The sequence below is a fragment of the Neopsephotus bourkii genome, unplaced genomic scaffold (assembly GCF_033783945.1).
Source record: "Neopsephotus bourkii isolate Nb327-2 ecotype Australia unplaced genomic scaffold, CSIRO-AGI_Nbou_v1 NB_1624, whole genome shotgun sequence".
NCBI classification, from domain to species: Eukaryota; Metazoa; Chordata; class Aves; order Psittaciformes; family Psittacidae; genus Neopsephotus; species Neopsephotus bourkii.
In genome coordinates, this window is record NW_026902099.1 from 6,579,065 (window position 1) to 6,600,161 (window position 21,097).

The window sequence follows — 21,097 nt, forward strand, 5'->3', positions numbered from 1 at the left end:
TTTGATAGAGCAGTGGAGTGGCACACGCTAGCCCTACCTCTGTCCTGTACCCTCAAGGTGGGGGGGGCAGGGCTCCCCCATCCCCAGGTCCCACTGTAGCCCTCAGAGGGTGAGGAGGGGCAGGAGGATGATTGGCATCGCCACCCGCCTGTGCTCCCCAAGTAGGGGAGCCCTGTATCAAACAGTCCCTGCTGGCACGTCGGTCCTCCTTACACCTGCAGAGCCAAGGGAGCCCAATATAGGGGAGGCATGAGCCTATCCTAACATCCCCATTGGGAGCCCTGTGCAGAGGTGGAGAGATGGATTCCCTGGGCATTAAAATGCTTGTATTGAAGCTCACTTCCACTCCCTATGGGGAGGGGCATGAGCAGCCATACACAGTGGGCAAGGTAACAACACAAGGTGAACGCAAGTATCGGCTTATGAAAACCCAGCTGCCCTCTATGTACATGACCCCCTGACTGTACTGCAGTTGAGGACCGAGGGTTTCCATAGCACATAGGGTGAGTGGATGCAAAGCCAAGGAAAGGAGCAAGTTCAGTAAAGGGAAAAAAAAAATAGATGCTTTTTGTTCTACCCTGAAAAGACAGGACCTGAAGGAGCAATATAGAAAATGTTGTTAATAATCTGCTGTCTAATTGACTGAGAAGGTTATTGCTAGCATGGAAACAAACGTTGTTTTTCCAAAAGCTGCCCACAGATGTCAGACTGCTTGGCTGTTGGAGGAGAAAAAGCAGGACTAATACTCTGGGCTGCTTTGCTTCTCAGAAATTGGAAAGCACTGAAATAAAAGCAAGGAGAATTCTTGCTGTAAATAAAAATGAGAAAGGAGCTCTGACTTTCTGAGAAAAGAGGATGCCAGCATGTTAAAATACCAGCCTACGCAAAAAAGAAATATCTGAAGAAGACACATTTACTGGTGAAATAGGAGCAGCTGCATGAGTGAAGTTTAAAATATTGTCTTTTGAAATCATAAAAGTCTGCTTATTTTTAGCTTGTGAGATGCTGATAGCTTCCTGTATAAGCACGGTTACATAAGGGACATAATCCACATGGCAGAAGGGCCCATACATGCCAAGCTATAAGATTACACAACTGCCCCTGAGCTTGCTCCTTCCAGGCAGAAAACAAAGCCTCACACCTCTCCTAACTGTTCTGCTGCTGCTGGGTCAGACTTGCGTATATTGCAACATACAAATGAATGCACTCATTTATGTGCACCTGTACATGCAGATATCTATGTATATTGCTTATACTTTTGCTTATCACAGCTTAAGCAAGGTATTCATTGAGCCAGAAAAATACTACCTTGGAATTATTCTGGTGACATTAAACAAGGAATAAACCGGTGTGTTTTAACTCTTAAAACCAGCACAGTTAAACGTCAAACACACACACTTACTTTGGGAAGCTACCAAAAGAGCTCTCCCCTCTTCTTGAATGTGACCTCTAACTGCTCCTTACTGCTGCGTGCTGTGGTATGTGGAAAGCACACAGTGACCTTGCTGAATGAGAACAAATTAGGGCTTTAATCTAATTAAGCAGTACGTGACAGCATTGTTTTAACTTGCGTTTTTTTGGAGGATCAGACTTGAGTCTCTGAGAATCTGTACTGTTCCCAGCCAGTATCATCCGTTGAAGTGTACAGAACTAGCATTTCCAACTTATTTTTAGAGCAACCTGTGTTTGCAAATACTCCTGCTATCTGAGTCTGGCCCAGATTGACAGGAAATTACTTTTCCTGAAACATAAACAAACAAAAAGTGGCTATCACAGCATCTTAAAGGTATCAAAGTTTCTTTGGCAAAAAACATTCATGTGTTCTTATTATGCATGATGTGCAATTTTAATTTACTGTCTACATCAAACACTTTCAGTGCAAAACCAAGATAACTTTTAACTTAAGCAACATTTTTTTTACCTTAGCAAGGAATTTTAACAGGAGAAATGTACACATGCATAGTTGTGCATGGTGTTACAAATCCAAACGGCTCTGAAATTTCATCCTTTTGGTTTTGTCTGTGAGGGCTGTTAGCACTTTTTTCTATAACAATATTGTTCCCATTTTTAGAAAGAGACCGACTCTGGCAGAGAACTTTGCATTTGGAAAAGCTGATGAAACCCCAAATGCTCGCATGATTATGTTCAGCCAGCAAGCCTTTCTCATCTGTTTTCATCTTAAAGAATCAGTGGCAGAAGAGGACTTCAGAAAGCACGTTAAATGTCCACATTTTTGAGCTGGGCCACTCCAGGCTACCTTTACCCACTCCAGCTTTGATTTATGGTGAGGCACTGAGGTCTGGGCTGGTCACTGCAAGGAGTCTCAGCTCACGTGGCAGTACACCACATCCTTGGATGGATATGCTCCCCTGTCATGTCTTGTTTAGATACTTGGTTCCTTCAATAATTATTAAGAAGCCCAGACCAATTTCTGATTTTAGTATTCTACTTCAGACAACCTGGCAATGAGGGTGCAGAACTGGGCTTTCAGTTCTTCACAGAAATATCTGAGCCAAACTCAAAAAACGTAGTTTCCAGGTAGATACACTACCAGAAACACTCATGCTCTTCTGCGTGAAGTGCTAACCTAGACTAAAGAAGAGCCGTTGGGCAAATTTACACCTGACATAACTGACAGACCCCTACGGACTTTAATAAAGCTCTGCCAATGTACCCTAATAGAGAATATACACCACAGACTGAATCAGGAATGCTACCGCTTTACCCACAGCATTTTTGTCGCTTATATAAACTTCCCCCAGAGTTGCAGAACTTTAGCTGATGAGGGCCTTATGTCAGTTTAATTGAATTTATGCTATCTAAGTAAATTGTGTATATAAGTCACAAGTTTATTCTTATAAGCCTACAGAAGTAATGCAAACTCTGTAAAAAGTGACACACAACATTTTAAAAACACATTTCACTGACACAGTGAATGAGAGTTACAGCATTTTCACATTGCCTCTGGTTTCAGAATACAGGACACCATAATACAAATCAGGAGCATCCAGTTTAAACACAGACCTACATTGGTGATAGGTACTCAGCAAAACTGGGCTAATAATTTCTATGCTCTCAATACACTAAAGTATGTGTAAGTTCCCCTTGAAGTTTAGCAAACTCTGAACTGAATAAAAGAGCTAAAGTAGAATGTATACAATCAAAAAGTATTTGTAAAGGTAAAACATCCTAGCTTTAGTTTAAAGGAAGAGTTCTTAACAACTGTCAGCTTTTCTCAACTTTAATTCTTTCTCTTCCACACAAAAATAAGCTTTTTACCTTCACATTTGCTGTCACCCACTGCCATTACACACGACAAAGCAAAAGGTCAGTGGCAAAGCTCTCCTGTAGGTTCTCAGCACAAGTTTGACTTTTTTACTGATGTAAAGCTTTCACTGTCAGAGCAGAAGCTTTATCTATTGAACACATGAGTAAAACATGAGTTAAAAGTAAAGGAGCTTGTAAAAAAGAGGGAGCTGCTTTCAAAATGCTTAATGTCTGAAGCAATTTCAGGAATGGCAGATGAAGAAAACAAATAACTGTTTAATCAACAGTACCTTTTGCCCATGCAATAAAAATTGGCTAAGAAACAGAACCCTTAGTGGCACCATTCTTACTTCCTTGCACTGCCTCAGAAGACTAGTGTGTAGTACAGAGCAGAATAAGCTGCATGATGGCTAAGAGGAAGACATAAGGCTTTTGTTTTCTTGATCTACTGAACACAATGTGAACCCAGCGCTCCATTAGCCTTTGTTCAGGCAATTCACAAAATATTCCTGTCCAGCCCTGGTAACACTGGCAGATGAATCTCTGCCTCATGGCTTCAATACTCTCCAGGCTGGGTTCACCAGTCACCTGGAACTTGAGGCCTCTCTCTGAGTGACGGGCTTGGATCTTGAAATTAGTGGGTGACAAATGGAGATAAGCAGAAGATTCACTGTTTTTGCGGATACATCTTCCATTCTTCTTGCAAAGGACTTTGCTACAGAGTTTGGCTGCTGATGTCACATTAATAACATAATGTCCTAAGGGTCCATCAATGTACCGTTTCACAGTTGAACAGCTCTCCTGTAGATAATAAAAGACCATGACACATTTCTCAGTACCTAGCATTATGTCCAAATTTATTATATCTAATAAGAAGATGCTAGTAAAAAACTGTTCTTGGCTAAAGTAATCTGTTGAGATAAATCTCATTGGATTTATGTACTGGAGTTTAAACAAGCTTAATTCCATGGGTAATATTAACAAAGTATTAACCTTTACTACCTTTTCTACTTGGATACTTGATAGAAACATCCAATATTAGACTAGGGAGGAGTCCCAGTAAGCAGAAAGAGAGGAGTTTATATGCTAAGCTGAGACTACCTAGTTCCTTAAGTAGAGATTTCTGGTAATTGCTAACAAGGATCAGTGCCTGGGACCGATAGGTTTTAAAGCACATATTGAACCACCACTTTGGTCCTGATCTCTCCAACTCCTTCAGTTTCCAAGGAGCCACGCCATTTTCAGAAACCAACACAGAAGTTGCTGCAATTGCAGCTACAAAGTCCCAGTTCATATTTTCCTCTTCTTCTGCCCAAGTCAGCAGTGCTTTTCTAGAGACTCCAGCAGGAAGAGAGCAGACTGCATGAAAAGCGGAGTAGGCACCAAAGCCCAGCCCAGGTTTAGAAGCAAGGGCTTGTCTGTCGTTGCTTCTGCAGAACCCCAGTGCAGCCTCCTGCCACCTCCATCACTTCAAGAAGGATTATTTATGAAAGCTTGAAGAACCTGGGAGGAGGAGGTAGGCCTTGCAGAACAAGGTAAAACAAACTGTGCTTATATTATTATGTTATTGTTTCAAAACATGTCTTTCTTCTAACCTGGACTCGTTATTCCATGATGCTACAAAGGACCTGCCCAAAGCAATGTTCTCTGAAGCAATGGGATTTCTCAGTCTGATGAAAGTATAGGGCTGAGACCTGAAGGTAGCACTAAACCATGATCCTCAGCTGATGACTTTAATAAAGATAGGTAGGTTCTGTGGAGTGCATGGTGGCAAGGAAGAGGTATTGAGGTGATTCCTAAATACTAATAAACTGTTACAGACCTACCTTTGAGCTGGCGTATTGCATACTCCCCCAAAGAACAACTCCAGCTGCTCCCAAAGCTGCACTTTCACCAATGGTATTTACCAGATCCCTCTGAAAAAAGAGGCCAAAACCAGACATCATCAAACCAAAGATAAAAAAATAAAAGTAAAAATGAACTGGGAGATGGGTATCAGTTCCCACCCACCCCAAGGAAACGTTGGTCATGTGGTATATTCTTCACAATAAAATCACTGTTTAGTTTAGCAAGCTCCTCTGTGTGTCTCCACAAGTTTGCATAGGTTGCATTCATTAATGTGACTAGTAAATAATTATTCACAAGGGGTCCTCCAGCAGACCTGGTAGAGTAAGTTTTGAATGATCTATTTTATCTACCAGCCTTTGAATGATTGCCATACCTACATAGGCACCATTTTTGGCAAATGATGACAAGTATGATCACACACCATTGGAGTACCCTTACAGCGTTTAGTTGCAGTTGATAGGCTCTAGGCAGGAGTCTAACTTGTGCTGCTTTAGCCATGCCAATACATTTACAGAGCTTCTGTTACTACCAGCATGAATGCCATTATTCCAGGAAACATATATTTGAAAAAGAAGTCTCTCCCAGTGCTACACAATGCCAACACTTGCACCCGACTTAACCACGTCCACTTTTAGAGCTGCACCAATAAGCAGTGGAGTTGCAGCAACAGCAGTAACACAGCTCTACCAGACACAGACTGTGTAGAACAGGAGTCACTGGTGCCTTGCCAACAACCTAGCAACATACCTTACAAGTGTCTTAAAGACATTCCACGAGACCATGACTGTTGTGTCTAGAGAAATGCAATTAAGTCTCAGAAAACATGGAAGAAGGATCTTCCACCCTCAAATTTCAAAGTGTGATCAATTACATCCAAAACCATTTCTGTCTACAAGAACGGACAACAAAGGAGTTCCTGATCAGTGTTTGTAACGACAGATACTACAGTATTTGATGAAGAAACAGCAATTTCCATTAGAAAGATACTGATGATCTTTGATATAGTCTTTTTACCTGTTTTTAGGACAATACAATCCAAAAGACCAGAAAAATTATCACAGTATGGTGGTGGCACCTCAGAAATGCAAAACGGCAAAGTGGAAGAACCAGGTTATTATTGTTAATTACTACTAAATACTTTATTTCACTCTGTAAGTGGGCCTGTTGATTTTCCAGTGCATAGTTAAGGAGTCCCCATTCCTGAAGCATTTATGGCCTGAGAGATAAAAATAGAAGGCCTTGACCCTTGACTAAAGGTTGGAGAAATGAGTACAGCAAAACCTGCAGAAGTCTGAAAAAGTAGAGCTTCTCTCCTGGCTCTTAGTGTAAGATTCAGAGGGATATAATTGGCCTTGCCTGAAATTCATGTTGCTGCTGATCACCCAAGCTGATTTTTAGAGAATGTCATTACTCTTAGAAGTATACAGTCTGATGCTAGTTTTATAAAAGGATAGTGGTGAGGGCTGTAGGTGTTACTTTTATGTGTGAGGGGTTTTACCTATGGGAATTTAATTTATCAATTAAAAAAAAGTATGTGAATTAAGGATCAAAATATTAAATGCTAAGAGAATGAGAAACACAGCCTGACCTCTTGGTAATGAGGATTCTCAGGCTTTCCTCATCTGTAAGCATTTTATGAAGATTACAGAGGCTGATCTGTGATTCTACATTAGTCACATGATGGTTGAATGATTTAGCACTAACATGGTTCATATCTCAGTAACAAGTTAATGAAACCTTTTCAGACAGACAAAATAAATAATCAATAGCTATTTAGCACTGATGTATGAGCTAAGACTTGAGCAAGCCCCAAAATAAAGATTTTATAAGTAAGTAATATGCTATAAGAGTTAGGGTGCTTGACCTAAGTCAGTAAATCCGGTTTTTATTCCCTCATGTTCCACCTCTTTCTTTTGTTACTGACTGAGATCCACAAAGGGATTTCAGCACTTCATGTCTAATTCATATGGATATAAAATAATCAAAAAAGAGCATGACCCTTAAAGTTCATCTAGTCCTCTGGGTGTGTGAAGTCCAATGGCACTGGTAATTTCACAGCTGAAGCTCTCAAGGCACCTACACTTCCACTTTCAACCCACACCTTGAATCACCACTTTGCCAATGCTGAGAAACTCAGCACTTTTCTCAGGTTAAGGCCAAAATCTGGCATTTGATTGGAATGCATATTCCCCTAGGGATGCTTAAACGATTCTTGTAGCACCTACACAGGTTTGGATACTGGTGAGAACAGCAGCTCACTGAAAAACAAAAACTGTATGAGCTGTCATATAAACACTTTTCTTCCACCTTACATGTCCACTTTTTGTATCCTTTAAGACAAAGTCTGAGTGCTAAGAGTCCTCCCCAGGAGGAAAGAGAATTAGAAAGACATGGGCTGAATTTTTCTTTCTTCCCCTATGTTTAAAAGGTACATAATCTCCAGCTAACCCTCCATCAGGGGTTACTTTCATGGTGAGGTTACACACAGTGTTCAGAGGGGTGCCATTTCTTTTTCTGATGCCATTTAACTTTACTCCAATTCAATACAGGTTCAGTGGAGAGCAAAAGAAACAAGTGGGAACCTGAATACAACTTATAATGAATTCAGCTTAATAATTAGGTAACTTGCCCAAAAGGAAAGAAGTAATATTTCTGACTGTAACTTCTAGACCCAGTTATGTCTTTTACTGAATGACTGACTCTCGTTTGGTATCTCAAAAGCCATTATCACAGAAAGGCTTTTCCCTGAATAATCTATAAACAGGAGGTTACACCACATTCTTTATTTTTGCTCTCTCATACACTTGTTACTTTTGGTCTGGTAATTTCTTAACTCTTTCCTGGTGTCCAACACTGGGTGCTGGATTCACCCTGATGAGCCTGGGAAGAGAACGGAGAAAAGAGCTCCCACACCAGAGGTGGGCAGCACTCACCCAAAAAGGGTGACACCACCACCACCCTCCCCTGCCACAGACAGGGTTAGAAAATGAAAGTTTCACCCACATCTGGGTATTTTTAGGAAAGGAAAGCAATATGCCTCTCATAATGGGTGAGAGTGGGAGCAGAGATAGGGAGGTACCTCTGTGAAGTCCCAAGTGAGGTACATGAGCTCTACCAGCAGCCTCAGACACATCAGTCCTGATTTTGGGATTGAACCTAGCACCGCTTACCATACAGCACAGCTTGGCATTACTGGGAGCTCATTGGCACAGCTCTTCTGTCTGAGATTAAGAAGTACCTCATATGGAAGAATACATGCAAGTTTAAAAAATGCTAGATATCATTTTAAATATGAGCATCTTGGCATTTTTCTAGGTGGAGAATCCTATTTCACTCCTTGTACCAGACTCATCCATCCATGTTAGAGGACTGTCCTGGGGAGGCAACTTTATGGGTCAGCTGCCACTGAAGTGTCTGATATTTCTCCAAGTGATAAAAAAGTCAACAAAGCCTCTTCCCTTCTGATGCTCATTCTCATTCAAGCTTTTGGGGGCAGTGTGCAACAACCAAAGATCCTCAAGATTATGTTGGGCTATCTCCAAGCAGAGAGTTGATTTGGCAGGGAGGAAGAAGCTTTAGTTTCTATCAGTGCTTCTCCATATTCTGATCAGCCAACTGACTGCATTAGACAGTAAAAAAATAGGAGGTGCTCTAAGGCATTTCAGTTTTAGAGCCCGAGAGGAAGCAGGACAGTCAGTTCTAGTTGCATGCTGAGGAAAGAGAAATAAATCTTTCCTTTAAATTTTGACTAGTCTTAGTTAAAGACATGCTTTTTCTGTATTCAGGAATGGCAGCACAAGCATGGGGCAGTTGCAGGGAATGGCCTCTGTAAACATGCACACCTGTTAATCAGAGAATACTATCTGTAGGTGAGCGAGAGAACTGTTAGTCATTATTCACCATTTGTTAGTTGTCAACCTGCTCTATTAATGACTGCAGCCATCTACTCAGGAAGCACAGATGTTACTGTGTTATCTTCCCTCTCCCACACACTTAAGTGGATTGTCAAGGCAGATAGTTTCTATATACCCTACAGATGGCAAACTGCTTCTCTGTATTTCATAATGATCAGGATCCCAATTCAGAATTTATAAATTGTTTCCAAGAAAAAAAGCAGAATGAATTTCTCAGACACCTTATGCTCAACTCACCTGATTTCCAGGTGCAGGCAGGGTGAAAGGTACAGCACACATAACTACAGCATCTGCTTAGGACCTGGGTCTGACGTCTTTCTGGAGGTCTGCTAGACCAGTGTCTCTCCCTCAGTGACTTTGACTCACAACCATTCTATTTTCTTCCACTGTGATATTCAGTGTATTTCATGTTGTGTCCAGAAGAGCTCATACACAAAGCTTGAATGTGCCAGGAATTATTTCTGTTGCACCAGAATATCACAGTTCTCATGGGACTTGATGGAACAGGACAGCAGTTCTCCTGACCCCAGTCCCTGTCAGAGCTCAGGTAACTTTTATCCTGCTATCTTAGTTTTAATATGGCCATTAAGCCTGGATGTTATTGTACTGCACCGTCTCCTTTCCTTGCCACATTCATGCACATCATTGCTGGAGCTTAGAGCTTTCGTGCCTTGTCTGTAGGTCTGTGAGCATCACTTGTGGGCATGTCATAGATCAAATGAGAAGCTCCAGTCTAGTCTAAAATCTGAACACACAAACTGATATTTAAAAGACCTTGATGGCTTCAGGGATATGAAGGAAACCAAGAACATTATTTTCCTATCATTCCTATTTAGATTTTTCTGAAGTGCAACCCTGCAAGTTCCTGGCAGTCCCCAGGCTGTTCACACATAGCCTGGAGACACGTCAAGCCCTGACCCATGGCTGACTGCAGAGCTTGGTTCTGTCCTTATTAGAAAATATGCAATAGAGTATAACCCAAAGATGTTTCTCTGGCTACGCAGGCATCTTCCTTGGCTGCAGAGTTGTAAAGTGATCTTTAAAGCATCCAAAAGTAAATGGCTACATGCAACTGAAAAAAGGCCAGTGAGTTAGAAAGTATAACATAAGAGGAATGTCATTACTGCTGTACTGTTCAGAAAATAGCTTTAGGTAAAACAATAACTTTATACCACCACAGATTTTGAACTTGAGCATAACTGGTAACAGCATATTAGTTTTCATACCTCTCAATAACATCTGTGGTATTTTTATGTCGATCAAAGGACTATTTTATATTATAAAAATATACTATTAGAAACTGCAGTTGAAGAGTGCTCAATTATTTCACAGCCTGGGCTCTTCAGTGAAGGTGTTCTGGGTGAAATCCTGACTGCACTGACCCCAGTGGGCCCTTGCCTTCAGCAGCAGCCTTGCCTATTTGAAATCCCATGTTTTCTGAGTCAGTTAGGACCTGTAGTTTCCACATCACACAGAAAATAGCTCCAAAGAGTTCCCAGTTGCTCAAAAATGAGGCAGACTGAATTCATGATTGCTTCTGTGCACCATTTGGTTCCTGGGGTCAGCCTGAAACACTTCTCAAGTTGCTAGGGCTCCACTGCACCTCCCCAGCTCCAGCTCCAGGCTGAAGCCATGTGCAGCCTGGGGTTTGCTGGACTGACTTGCTTTTTCCCTTAACTCCTCTCTCCCTCTGGCTGTTCTGGTTTGAGTCAAGAACTTGTCTCTATCAGCTGCAGAAGCGAGCTCTCACACAGCTCTCCATAAACCAAAGGGAGGGAGCACCCCCAGATGCCCTGAGCTGTCAAGGAGTCTGCCCCAGATTCCCTTCCCTCTTAGGGAATTCATAGAGATCAAAGTAAAACTGTTGGAACTTGGGACAACTACTAGAGAAATTAATAAGCATCTGTGCCTCTCTATTATGTGCATAAACAGGCAGAGCCACAATCATTACATACCCAGAAAGTCTGGTGTTTGTAAGCGTGTATTTTTACCATCAGTGTTGTGAACACTGTATATTTATTGCACTTGATCATTGGTTGAAGGAACATTGCATGACTCAAAAACTTGGTTTCTTTATTAAATTAACTCTGCAGTGTTAGCACTAAATGTTGGATCATGAAGATATTTGAACGTGTCATAATTCTGAAAAGTGAGATGGCCAATGCTCACCATGCAGGAGTTAGGAACTCCAGGCCAGACTACCTTACTTGACTATACTTGAATATAGACTATATTTCTATACTGAATGAATTTACATTCAGATAAACAAAAAAGCCCTAAGGCTCCTTTCTCATGAAAGTTTATCTTTCCATTACACTAATTAGTTTTAAACTTCACGAAAATTTGTCAAGTTCATTTCACAAGCTGTCCTGAAGAATTAAAATATTGGAATGAATTACTTCCTTAAGGAAATGTTTTATTTGTACTTTCTTTCTAAATTGCCCTCATTAAAAATATATGATATTATCCTACAGAAGTAGACCAAAGCACTGCAGTATTAACTCTTGAAAGGTGTAGAGATTGTACAGTAGAGATTGTACAGTACTTCCTTTTAGAGGGTCCACCTTAAATGTGAAAAACAAATTAATAAGTGCTGTTATAGAAGAAAAAAATTTAGCAGCTATTTTTTTTAAGAGGCTTTTTCTGCTCTCTACATTTCTAAAATTGTCTGCTTACCTCTGTTAAAACATGAAAAGTGTAGGCATAAAATGGCCTGGAGTAAACAAACACAGGTAAAACATAGTCTTTTCTAGCCATTGAGGCAACACGTATTGCCTCCTTAACCCGATAGTGAACAAATTTTAGTGCATTTGGACTTGACTTCAGTACATAATCCAGGTATATGGAAGGGTAGAGAGCAGTGCTTTCCTTCCACAGCCAGAGCAGGAGGTCATTGCGCTCAGACTCAATGGCTGGGCATTTCCCTGTATATGTTTGAGGGTGTTCTTTGTAATCGTAATTGTAGCAGTCTGGGTAAAGGTAGTAACCCCACAAACCATTTGGTCTCATGTGCTCAGCCAGAAGGATGGTGTTGTTCATGAAACTCTTGCCAGCATCTTCAAATTCCTCTTTAGCCACTTTCCTAATTCTGTCCTCTGACCACTGAGGATGCCGTCTCCTAACCATCTCAAGAGACTTATTTCTATATATGCTTTTGTTGCCCCAGTTCCTATCCCACTGGGGCCTCCAGTTTTCCCAGTCAATGACTGCAAGTCCCTGGAATTTCTTCATGGGTATGCAGTAGTCAATGTCAGACTTTGCTTTATTGAGGTGTTTGGTAAGACTTTCATTCTGGGGCACCCCTCCGTTGACAGGATCCCCATTATCTGAGTAATAGGGATAGTATCCCAGGTGCGTGTGATAGAAGATTGTCACATTGGATCCACTCAGAGTCTCATTGGTGTTGGATACAATGTCAAAAATACTGAGATCCAGGTCCACCTTGTACCGCAGCCTGCACTGCTCGGTCGGCGCATTCCAAACAACCATGAAAGGCTTGTGCAGACCCAGAGGGGCCCGTGCCGGCTTCGGCAGCTGAGCATCAACCATAGCGAGCAGCACTGACACTGCTAAACATCTGACCCAAGCATCCATGGCATGGGGCTTTTCTGGGAAACTGTTATGGTGTGTCTTTGAAAAGAAAAATCAAACAAGACATGTTAGAAGGGCAGTAGCCACCCTGGAGGCAGATAGGATGGCAAAGGGATGACTTTTGGTTTGATTTGCTTATGTCAGCATTATACCCAGCAGAGAGAAAAGTGCAAAACTAGTCTTGTAGCCTATTCTCAAGTGCTGTCAAAGACTTTTTGATAAACTTCACTGTCTGGAAGTCTGTTCTAATGCTCAGCTTTTTTATGTCTTTCCCTCTGACCCAGACACCTCCCACAGCTGATTCAGACCTTTCCTTAACACTTATTTGCTCCCTGATGTGTGCAAAAAAATAGCTAATGAAAGAATAACTTAAAAACAACAATATGAAGATGAATGTGCTGATCATTTGAAACTTCAGCTTCCAAGCCACTAGTCTGCTACAGTCTAGACTTGCCTAGAATATCATTACAGTGGGGCTAATGCCTTCTTTAATATCTGTATATGCTAATGGTCACAATAGGAAAAGTAGTTTAAACAAAAGGCAGACACTTGTAACTCACACAAATTAATCGGGAACTCAGAAATGCTGCAATTTTCAGCATATATGAAAAAAACCCCAACCAAAACTGTATTGTTACCTACACTTGAATTTAATTTTTTCTAAATGAATAAATGCAGTAGTAATAACCAGTCTTCAGGCTACGAGGGTGATACTATTAATGACTTAATGGTTTAAGCTACTGATTATACTGGAAACAAATTAAATATCAGTATATTAAAGAAAACCGATTATGTTAAGTAGATCTGAATTAGCCAAAAAAGCATGCTCCATCTTTAAAAAAAGGGACCTAGTTTGTAGCAGTAGGGGCCTATTAGCGTTAATTATTCCTTTCAGGATGTGTTGTTATCACTCGGGGACTATCAGTACTCTGGGAGGAGGAAGAGCGGCAGGGCTGCTGGCACCTCTGCCACCCCAGCCCCACTTTGCACCACATGGGGCAGCTGTCCACCCCCTGCCTGCAGTCAGCTGCTCCAGAATACTGCTCCTGCTTCTTCCCAAAGAAGGACAGCTCAGCCCTGTCCTGCGGCTGTCATTCAGGTCTCTTTGCTGGGAAATACAGTGCCTGTTACTGGAGCTGATGAGCAAACACTACAGAGTGGGGTCAAGTTGATAAATCAGCTTGAATCCAGAGCTGATAAAAATTGCTTGCTGTTACAAATATTACCACATCTATGGTATAACACGGTTTATCTTCTCGATTGTTATATCTGTCAAGTTTCTCCAGTTTAGTCACATGTTAAACTACTGCAATCACTTTCTGCAGTGCAGATTCAATTCATGAACTAGCCATGTGAATTTGAAATGTCCTGAAACTGGGCATTTTCTTACTTTACATCCATTTTGATTGACTTCTTTCCTTGCCTGTAAAGTCAGACCCAACAGTCTTACTGTAATTAGTCTAGCTTCACTTGTTGCTAGTATTTTCTCACTCGGATAACACCAGTTAATATCCTAACTGTTCCTAGAGAAGGAAGGCTCTTTGCATGTACCCATCCATTAGTGCACAGCTAGGATCTGTAGGTTTCTTGATTTCCAAACCACTGCAGTCAACACACCACTCTAAATACTAGATTTTTTAGTAATCCTTGGATATTATCTTTTAATCTGTAATGGGATGCCAGATACACAGGAAGGCTGCAGGTACCCTTATCTAAATCTGCCAGCAGTCTTATTAAAGAAAAACACTTTTTCACTGTTGGAAAATTTGTTGGCTTTCAAAAGTATTAAAACCCAGTATTACTCCCCCTGTAATTTGTCCTTCCTTGCCATTCTTCCATCCTCTGGGTTTGATGTTTCTTCTATCTGCTGATGCTCTCCCGATCTTCTGTCTTTCCCTAAAGTCTCCGCTTGTCTTTTTGTCTCCTATAGAACTGCCTTTCTCTCCTCTATCCCCAACCTTGTGTTTTTCCATCCTCAGTTCCAGAAAAGCATTGAGTCTTCCTGACCTGTGGCCTGGTACACGAGAACCTCCCCAGGAGGTGGAGGAAGGCAGTCTGCAGTAAACAGTGTCTAGGGGCAGCAAAGTGAAGAGCAGGATTTCAAGAAGCCACCAGGCAGGAACCCTCCGGGAGCAAGCCCTTGTCAGCAATCTAGGGTTTTATGTTCCTGTTTCCTTGCCTCCTCTCTGGCTGCTTGCTTTGCCTGCCTAAATATATATTTAGCACCCAAGTTTGGAAACTTTGCACACAATCGTTTAGATCCTAGTAAGGATAACATCCTTAAGTGAAACGGGCCATTGCTACAGGTCATTAGGCTGGTGCTACCTACAAGCATGCCTGTGGGAAAAGGATGCCAGGTTATTTTCACTTCACTGATCTGCCGGAAGGAAGTCATGTGCTTGAAACTGGTATCTTTTTCTGTTTTCCTGCAGAGTCTTGCATAATCATCTAAGTAATACCATAGGCTGAGAAAACACAAAGAACAAAAAAACAAAAGCCACCAAAACTCTTTTCCTTCCTGTTTTATGCAAACTGATGAAAGCATCACAGGACTTTGCACTCGTTCTTTGATGCAGCAAACTCACTTTGTACATCTGCAAAGGCTTTTTCATGATTTGGGCTGGATCACTTTGCAGTACATGAGAACAAGCTTATAATATAAACAAAGGTTTTCTCAAAAAGCTATAGCTCAGATGAAATGGGAGGAGTGCCAGGAGGGAGAGAAAAGACCTTTAGTTAATTCCTATGGAGGAAAAAAATCTGGGAAAATATCCCAGCTGCTTGTTCCCACAATCCAAATGCTGATACTGCTCAGCCTTGTGTTATTATGTACATATAATTACATCTTTTTTGTCAGGTATAATGACTAATACAGTACAGTTCTTGCCTAGATCTGACAGCCCTAAGCATTACAATATTGCAGATAATAAATCATAGCAAAGATAAGCCAGGAAATAACAGTACAGGATAATGTTAAGTTATATTTTTAGTTCCTGACTAATTCTTGTCACTGTCTCTGGCAAGGTTTTAAAATCACAGCATCACAGAATGGTTGAGGTTGGGAGAGACCTCTGGGGGACATCTGGTTCAAACCCCTGCTCAAGCAGGATCACCTAGAGCTGGGTATTCAGGACCAAGTACTTCACAAGTAACAAAATGAAAATGTTTATCTCAGGACATGTTGAACAGTTCTAAAGGGTCTTTTGAATGGATTGACCAAATCTTCCTTGAAGTCATGAAAAAGCCTGGATACCTTGCTCAACTGCAGACATGCAGATGTCTGCATCTGCAAGCTGAATCCCACAAAAAAGAAGGGCAAGAATCTTTCTAATCACGTTTAAGCTATTTAGAATTTAGAGGTCTGGTCAAGGACCATTCAGGGGCCTCCAGTGAATACTGGACACTTCCCAAAGCTACTATAAATTCCTATTTAACACTATATGGAAGCAGTCACTCAGCTGTCTGCATTAACCTTGAAAAGGAGGCGTCAGCTGCCTAGGTGACATGCCTATCTTTTATATGGCTAAAGCATCTCACTTTTCCTGCTACTTTCTATTACACACGGGAGATATGCCCATATACAAAATTCATTAAAGAGGATGTTATTTGCTTGTTTTTTCTTCAAAAAGCCACCTGAAGCCAAGTGAAACAAGTTTTCAAAGAAGCAGGTAAGCCTATAGTTCTGAAAGAGGAGAAAAAAATTATCATTCTCTCACAAATGCACAAAAGAACCTCTAAGCAAGAACAAAACATCTTTTATCGCTGTTTCCACTGCTGTATCTTCGGACTTTTTAGTTTCATGCATTGGCACTAATTGGGACTGCTTTAAACCCTGGGGTTTTTAATGAGCACAGGCACTAAGAGTTCCTTCTTGAAGCATATTATCAACCTTAATCCAAATTCTCCCATTTTTCTGATTCAATGGCGTTTTATCATGGTTAATTTAACTTTCCAAAGATGCACATAGCTTTCTGAGGCACTACAATTTTTCAGAGCAGAAACTGTTCTCAGTGTTTCTGCTCTATATTCTAAAAACAAAAATGAATTCTTCATAAGTGAAAGAAATAGGGCCTGATCAAAAATCCGTTAAGTTGATGAGGTTGGTTTTCTTATTGTATTCAGGGAACTTTGGATCATGTCTGCACAAAAACCATGCAGTTTTCTATTTGCATCAGTTTCTGCTATGCAGTTTAGCATGAAGCAGGCTACGGCTGGATTTCAATATATCCTTTGATGAGTGTGGTGAAATTCGGTATTTCTTGGCTAGTAAAAACAAGTTTGTTTCTGCATATTCTTTTCTTTACTTTTGTAAGAAGAAACAAGCAAACATTTGCTTTTCCCAAGCAGATGCTGTTAACTTAGTCAAACTTTTATTTCAACTGTGTTTATTGGTCAGAATTCCACTGTATTTTTATTTCCAAATAGTTGATAACAGCTGAACTAAACATCCTAATTGCACACTTTGATTCCAAAATAAAGAGCTTAAAATTAGTAAAAAATACAGACTCACACCCTAAAGAGACATATTTGTGCACCATGTATTCCAATACAATGGGGCTTTGAGCAACCTGGTCTAGTGGAAGGTGTCCCTGTCCGTGGCAGGGAGTTTAGAACTGGGTGAACCCTAAGGTCCCTTCCAAACCAAACCATTCTATGATTCTATTCTTGCAGCCTTCTTTACAAATGAATAAAAATACAAAAAAAAACCCATACAGTTGACTTTTTCTTTAGCAATTTGTATTACAGTTCACTTCCAATAGGTGAACACAGACACCAGGTTGCACGACACAGTGCAGCATCTCTTTATTTTTGTGCAAAATGCATGAGAATAAATTCAGAGAGCAAGGAGATGGGCATTCAGGCCCATGCTATCACTGGTGACATTTTTGTAAACTGTGGATTATTCACCTTCAAGCAGATGGAAAATGCCAGAGGACATTCTCGGGTGTGTGTCACAGTTTTACAGTAAGTCATATTTGGGCCAGAGATCTGCTTAGGCATTTCCTGTTTAGCTTTATTGTTTCTGCTATGTGGAGCTTGCATCATGCCTTAAATTGAGAGAAAAGACTGTCAGGAAGCTTGGGAATAAAGGAGAAAAGCATTGGTATTAAGAAGATATTCTTTCCATGGAACCCATAATTCACTTCTATTAACAATAACCACTTTAGTATTTCACGTGTCATGGTCTATCCTAGTCTAACATCTTTGTTGGATAGTTGTCAGAGGCCAGACTCTTACATTTCTACGCACCTTGTTTCTTATGCCAAGACATAGCACTACTACTAACAAAACTGAGGGCTACTCAGCACAATAAATGCTGAAGGCATTTTACCTCACCTTTGGCTGTAGGACTGGTCTCATAGAAGTACAATTCCACCCTTAAGGTACTTTCAAGCCAGTATAACCTTCAGTAAAACCAGGAGACTTGTAACTTTTCATTTCCAGTTTGACATTCATTTCCAGAATGACAGAGATTTTAGTTGTGTTTAAAAGTGAGAATCAATGGCATGGGATGGTGAAGGTCAGGCTATCCCACCTATCCCAGCTATCACAGCTCCTCGCTACCAGCAACAAACCCTCAGCATAGCCTGTACCCAGCTGCATCCATTGCATAAGGCTTTGCCATCAAAAGAGCTCTTTTGTCTATGTAGTTAAGGTTTAGGGTCTCATTACTTCCAGATCTCACAGAGACAGGTAAAGACACCCGCATCTGTGCATTGTCACCAAAGCACCACTGGTAAAACATTTAACGTTTTCCCTTCCACGTGAAGTTTAGGCACCCTAAACATCTACTGGCCCAATGCTCCAGTGCTGCAACAACTCTGCAAATTGTCGCAAATGCCTTCATATCCCATCTTTGGAGCCTGCATCCTCTTCTTCTTTTGGATCTGGCTGTTCAAGGCTGGGCACCAGCTGGTCAGTCACAAATGGGTGTGAGGGCGTCAGCTTGTCCTTGCTCTGTGCTCACACACAGGCAGTGGAGGCTGCCAGGGCCTGTGATTTCCTTCCCTCCTGGCTCTTCTCCCTTACTGCCTTTAACAGAGGGAACTCAAAGTGTTTCTCAAATGTTAATTCTTAATTTCCCGCTGGAGAGAAAAACGTTCCCTATTGGGATACTGAAAGTTTTCAGTGATTTACTAATGAGTCAATGACAGAGGGAAAATTAAGATACAGCTCATGGCTCCCAGTACTATTTTAGTTAAAAGATTGTCCTGTCATTTTAAATCACTGAAGATTATTGATGACACTTTGAATACCAGGGAAATACAAAGTAATATAGTTAAATCTGTCTGTGCAGTAGAGGGAGATTAAATGTGTATGTGCCACAAAGAATTTTTCAATCACAGAAGGATTGAGTAAAATAAGTATTTTTTGAGTGGATGAAAGTATATAAAATCTAGAGTATTAAACCATTTTACCTAGCTAATACATGATTTTAGATTATATCTAATGTATGAAACACAGATCTATTTTTTTATTAAGAAGCCTGATGTATTGTTATTTTCAGTTCCATTCCATCTACTTGTATTGCATTATAAACTGAAGACAAATATATCGTAGAAAAAATATTCTCAATATTTAAAGTTGTGAAATTTATGTTAAAACTATAACTTTTTCTATGTAATTTTAATATTTATTTCTTCCCCAATATACAAAGAATAAAGGGGAGAAATAAATTGTGGTTTTTTGCCTTCTTGAGGAGCCATATTGATTGTCAGGGCTGTTAAAGCCTTAACGCCTTGAATAATTAAGACTAATGTCCTCAGCAGTGTACCATTCTTCTGGCTCTGACCCTTGGCAGGTGAAAAGTGCCTACCTACAGTATTCTGAAAAGAAGTTCTTACTGTTTTATAGATTTTCCTTTTAATTTATTACTACATACTTTCAACTGAAGATCATGAACATCAATTGGCACTAATGGAATACATCCTACCTTCTGGCATGTAATTTTAATAGTTTATAAGAATGTATGAATGGGTAATACTGTACAATAAATAATGCATGAGTTTACATTGTTGCACAGCATTAAAGTTTAGCTTCTTTCACACCATCTGCTTAATTCACACATTCACTTTCTGAAAGGTTTATTGCTATTAGAGGCACTTATAAGAGAGAAAATTAACTCAATTTGATAATACAGAGAATTCCTACAATCAGGCCTTGGCTTATTCCAGAGAAAATGCTGTAAGCTAAATTAACTTTAACACTCTCAAAGATAAATTCTGCTTTCAGATGGTGCAATTCAAGAAAATTCAATTGAAATTAATTGCGGGGTATAAATCTGGAAATATTCCAGATGAATTAATGAAGTTATTAAGCATTTATAATCTTGTGAGAGGAAAAACGTGTCATTTAAAAAAGCCCTCATATGTTGGCAAATGCTTGAAACAGTTGTGTATTTCCACTGTAAATCTCTGCTTGCAGTGAATAATTCCTATTCTTTGGGTAACAATAAAGCGAATATTGCTTTGCCGCACAGAAAGTCAGGACAATTTGAGAACTATGCAGAAAGCATTTGAGGTGAAATTAACTAAAGCCTTTATTTGCATGCCAATACACAGCTTGTCTGGCATCTGCCCTGTCTCAAATAAATGAATTAAAAATATCTCTAGCTCTGCAAATACCCAGCACAATATATGAACACAAATCATCGACAAAGAGAACCCATTGCCAAACAACTAACTGCATCCTCCTCTGGGCTCCTTTTGAGATTCTTTTAAAACACACTGTTTGTAGGTGAGGGACTGCCTTACTGTCAGTCATCTTGAAACAATTGTCCAGAATGGTTTGCTTATAATGAAAGCAGCATTTTTTTTATCGTTCGTATGGAATTAAATACACAACCAACACATGATTAGCTGCTTTCTAGGTGTATAGCATTGCATGCACAACCCAGTGCGTTTAAGTATTGAGTAATCAAATTCTGAAATACCTTTAAAGTCAAAACATTACTCTTGTTTCTCAAACGTATGTTTTATTGACAGAGAGCTTTTCAAGATCAGTTTTCTAATTAAAGATTGCTGTTACACATTGGAGTGTAAAGCACCAAATTTGACAGGAAAAAAAATATATATAGTCCAAAATTGACTTGCTACAGGAAAAAAAAAACCCACAGAAAGCCTTCTTAACTGGTAGATTATAATCAGAACTGAAAATTTTGTCTTTACTGATTATTAATTGAGGAGATAACATGGCACTTACCTCTATTAAATCAGTGAACAGCAGAAAACTTTGGCGGAACAATTTACAACAGCTGATGTGTTTGTCCCAGGAATGTGCCCTTCCTAATGAATGGGTTTTTAACTAATGAGAAACCAAGGGCATCTGAAGATACGGGCAGAATTTTACCTAAAAACTCACCATGTCATTGCAAAATAAGCAAATAAATTCTTTCAAAAGTTAGCTGCATTACTTGTAAGCAGCCTGACTCTTGCTCTAAAAATTTTGTCTTGCCTACATTTATGGCATGATAAGAG

The 21,097-nt window shown here is 40.2% G+C and overlaps 1 protein-coding gene across 1 annotated transcript; it reads right to left on the reverse strand.

Moving 5' to 3' along the window:
• Nucleotides 1-1,260: 1,260 nt before the first annotated feature.
• LOC133222918 (hyaluronidase-1-like) lies at nucleotides 1,261-12,623 on the reverse strand. Its single transcript, XM_061373112.1, has 3 exons — nucleotides 11,706-12,623; nucleotides 5,094-5,183; nucleotides 1,261-4,068 (listed from the first exon to the last, which is right to left on the reverse strand). Exons 1-3 carry the CDS (start codon nucleotides 12,621-12,623, stop codon nucleotides 3,640-3,642), a joined length of 1,437 nt encoding a protein of 478 aa, XP_061229096.1. The 3' UTR covers nucleotides 1,261-3,639.
• Nucleotides 12,624-21,097: the final 8,474 nt, after the last annotated feature.

What these genes read in the sequence shown, in the direction of transcription:
- LOC133222918 (XM_061373112.1), bottom strand. Translation starts at nt 12,623, where the DNA reads ATGGATGCTTGGGTCAGATGTTTAGCAGTGTCAGTGCTGCTCGCTATG. An exon ending in CTTTTCATGTTTTAACAGAG is followed by an intron (nt 5,184 to 11,705) that starts GTAAGCAGACAA and finishes CTCTTTTTTCAG; the next exon opens with AGGGATCTGGTAAATACCAT. An exon ending in TGCAATACGCCAGCTCAAAG is followed by an intron (nt 4,069 to 5,093) that starts GTAGGTCTGTAA and finishes TATTATCTACAG; the next exon opens with GAGAGCTGTTCAACTGTGAA.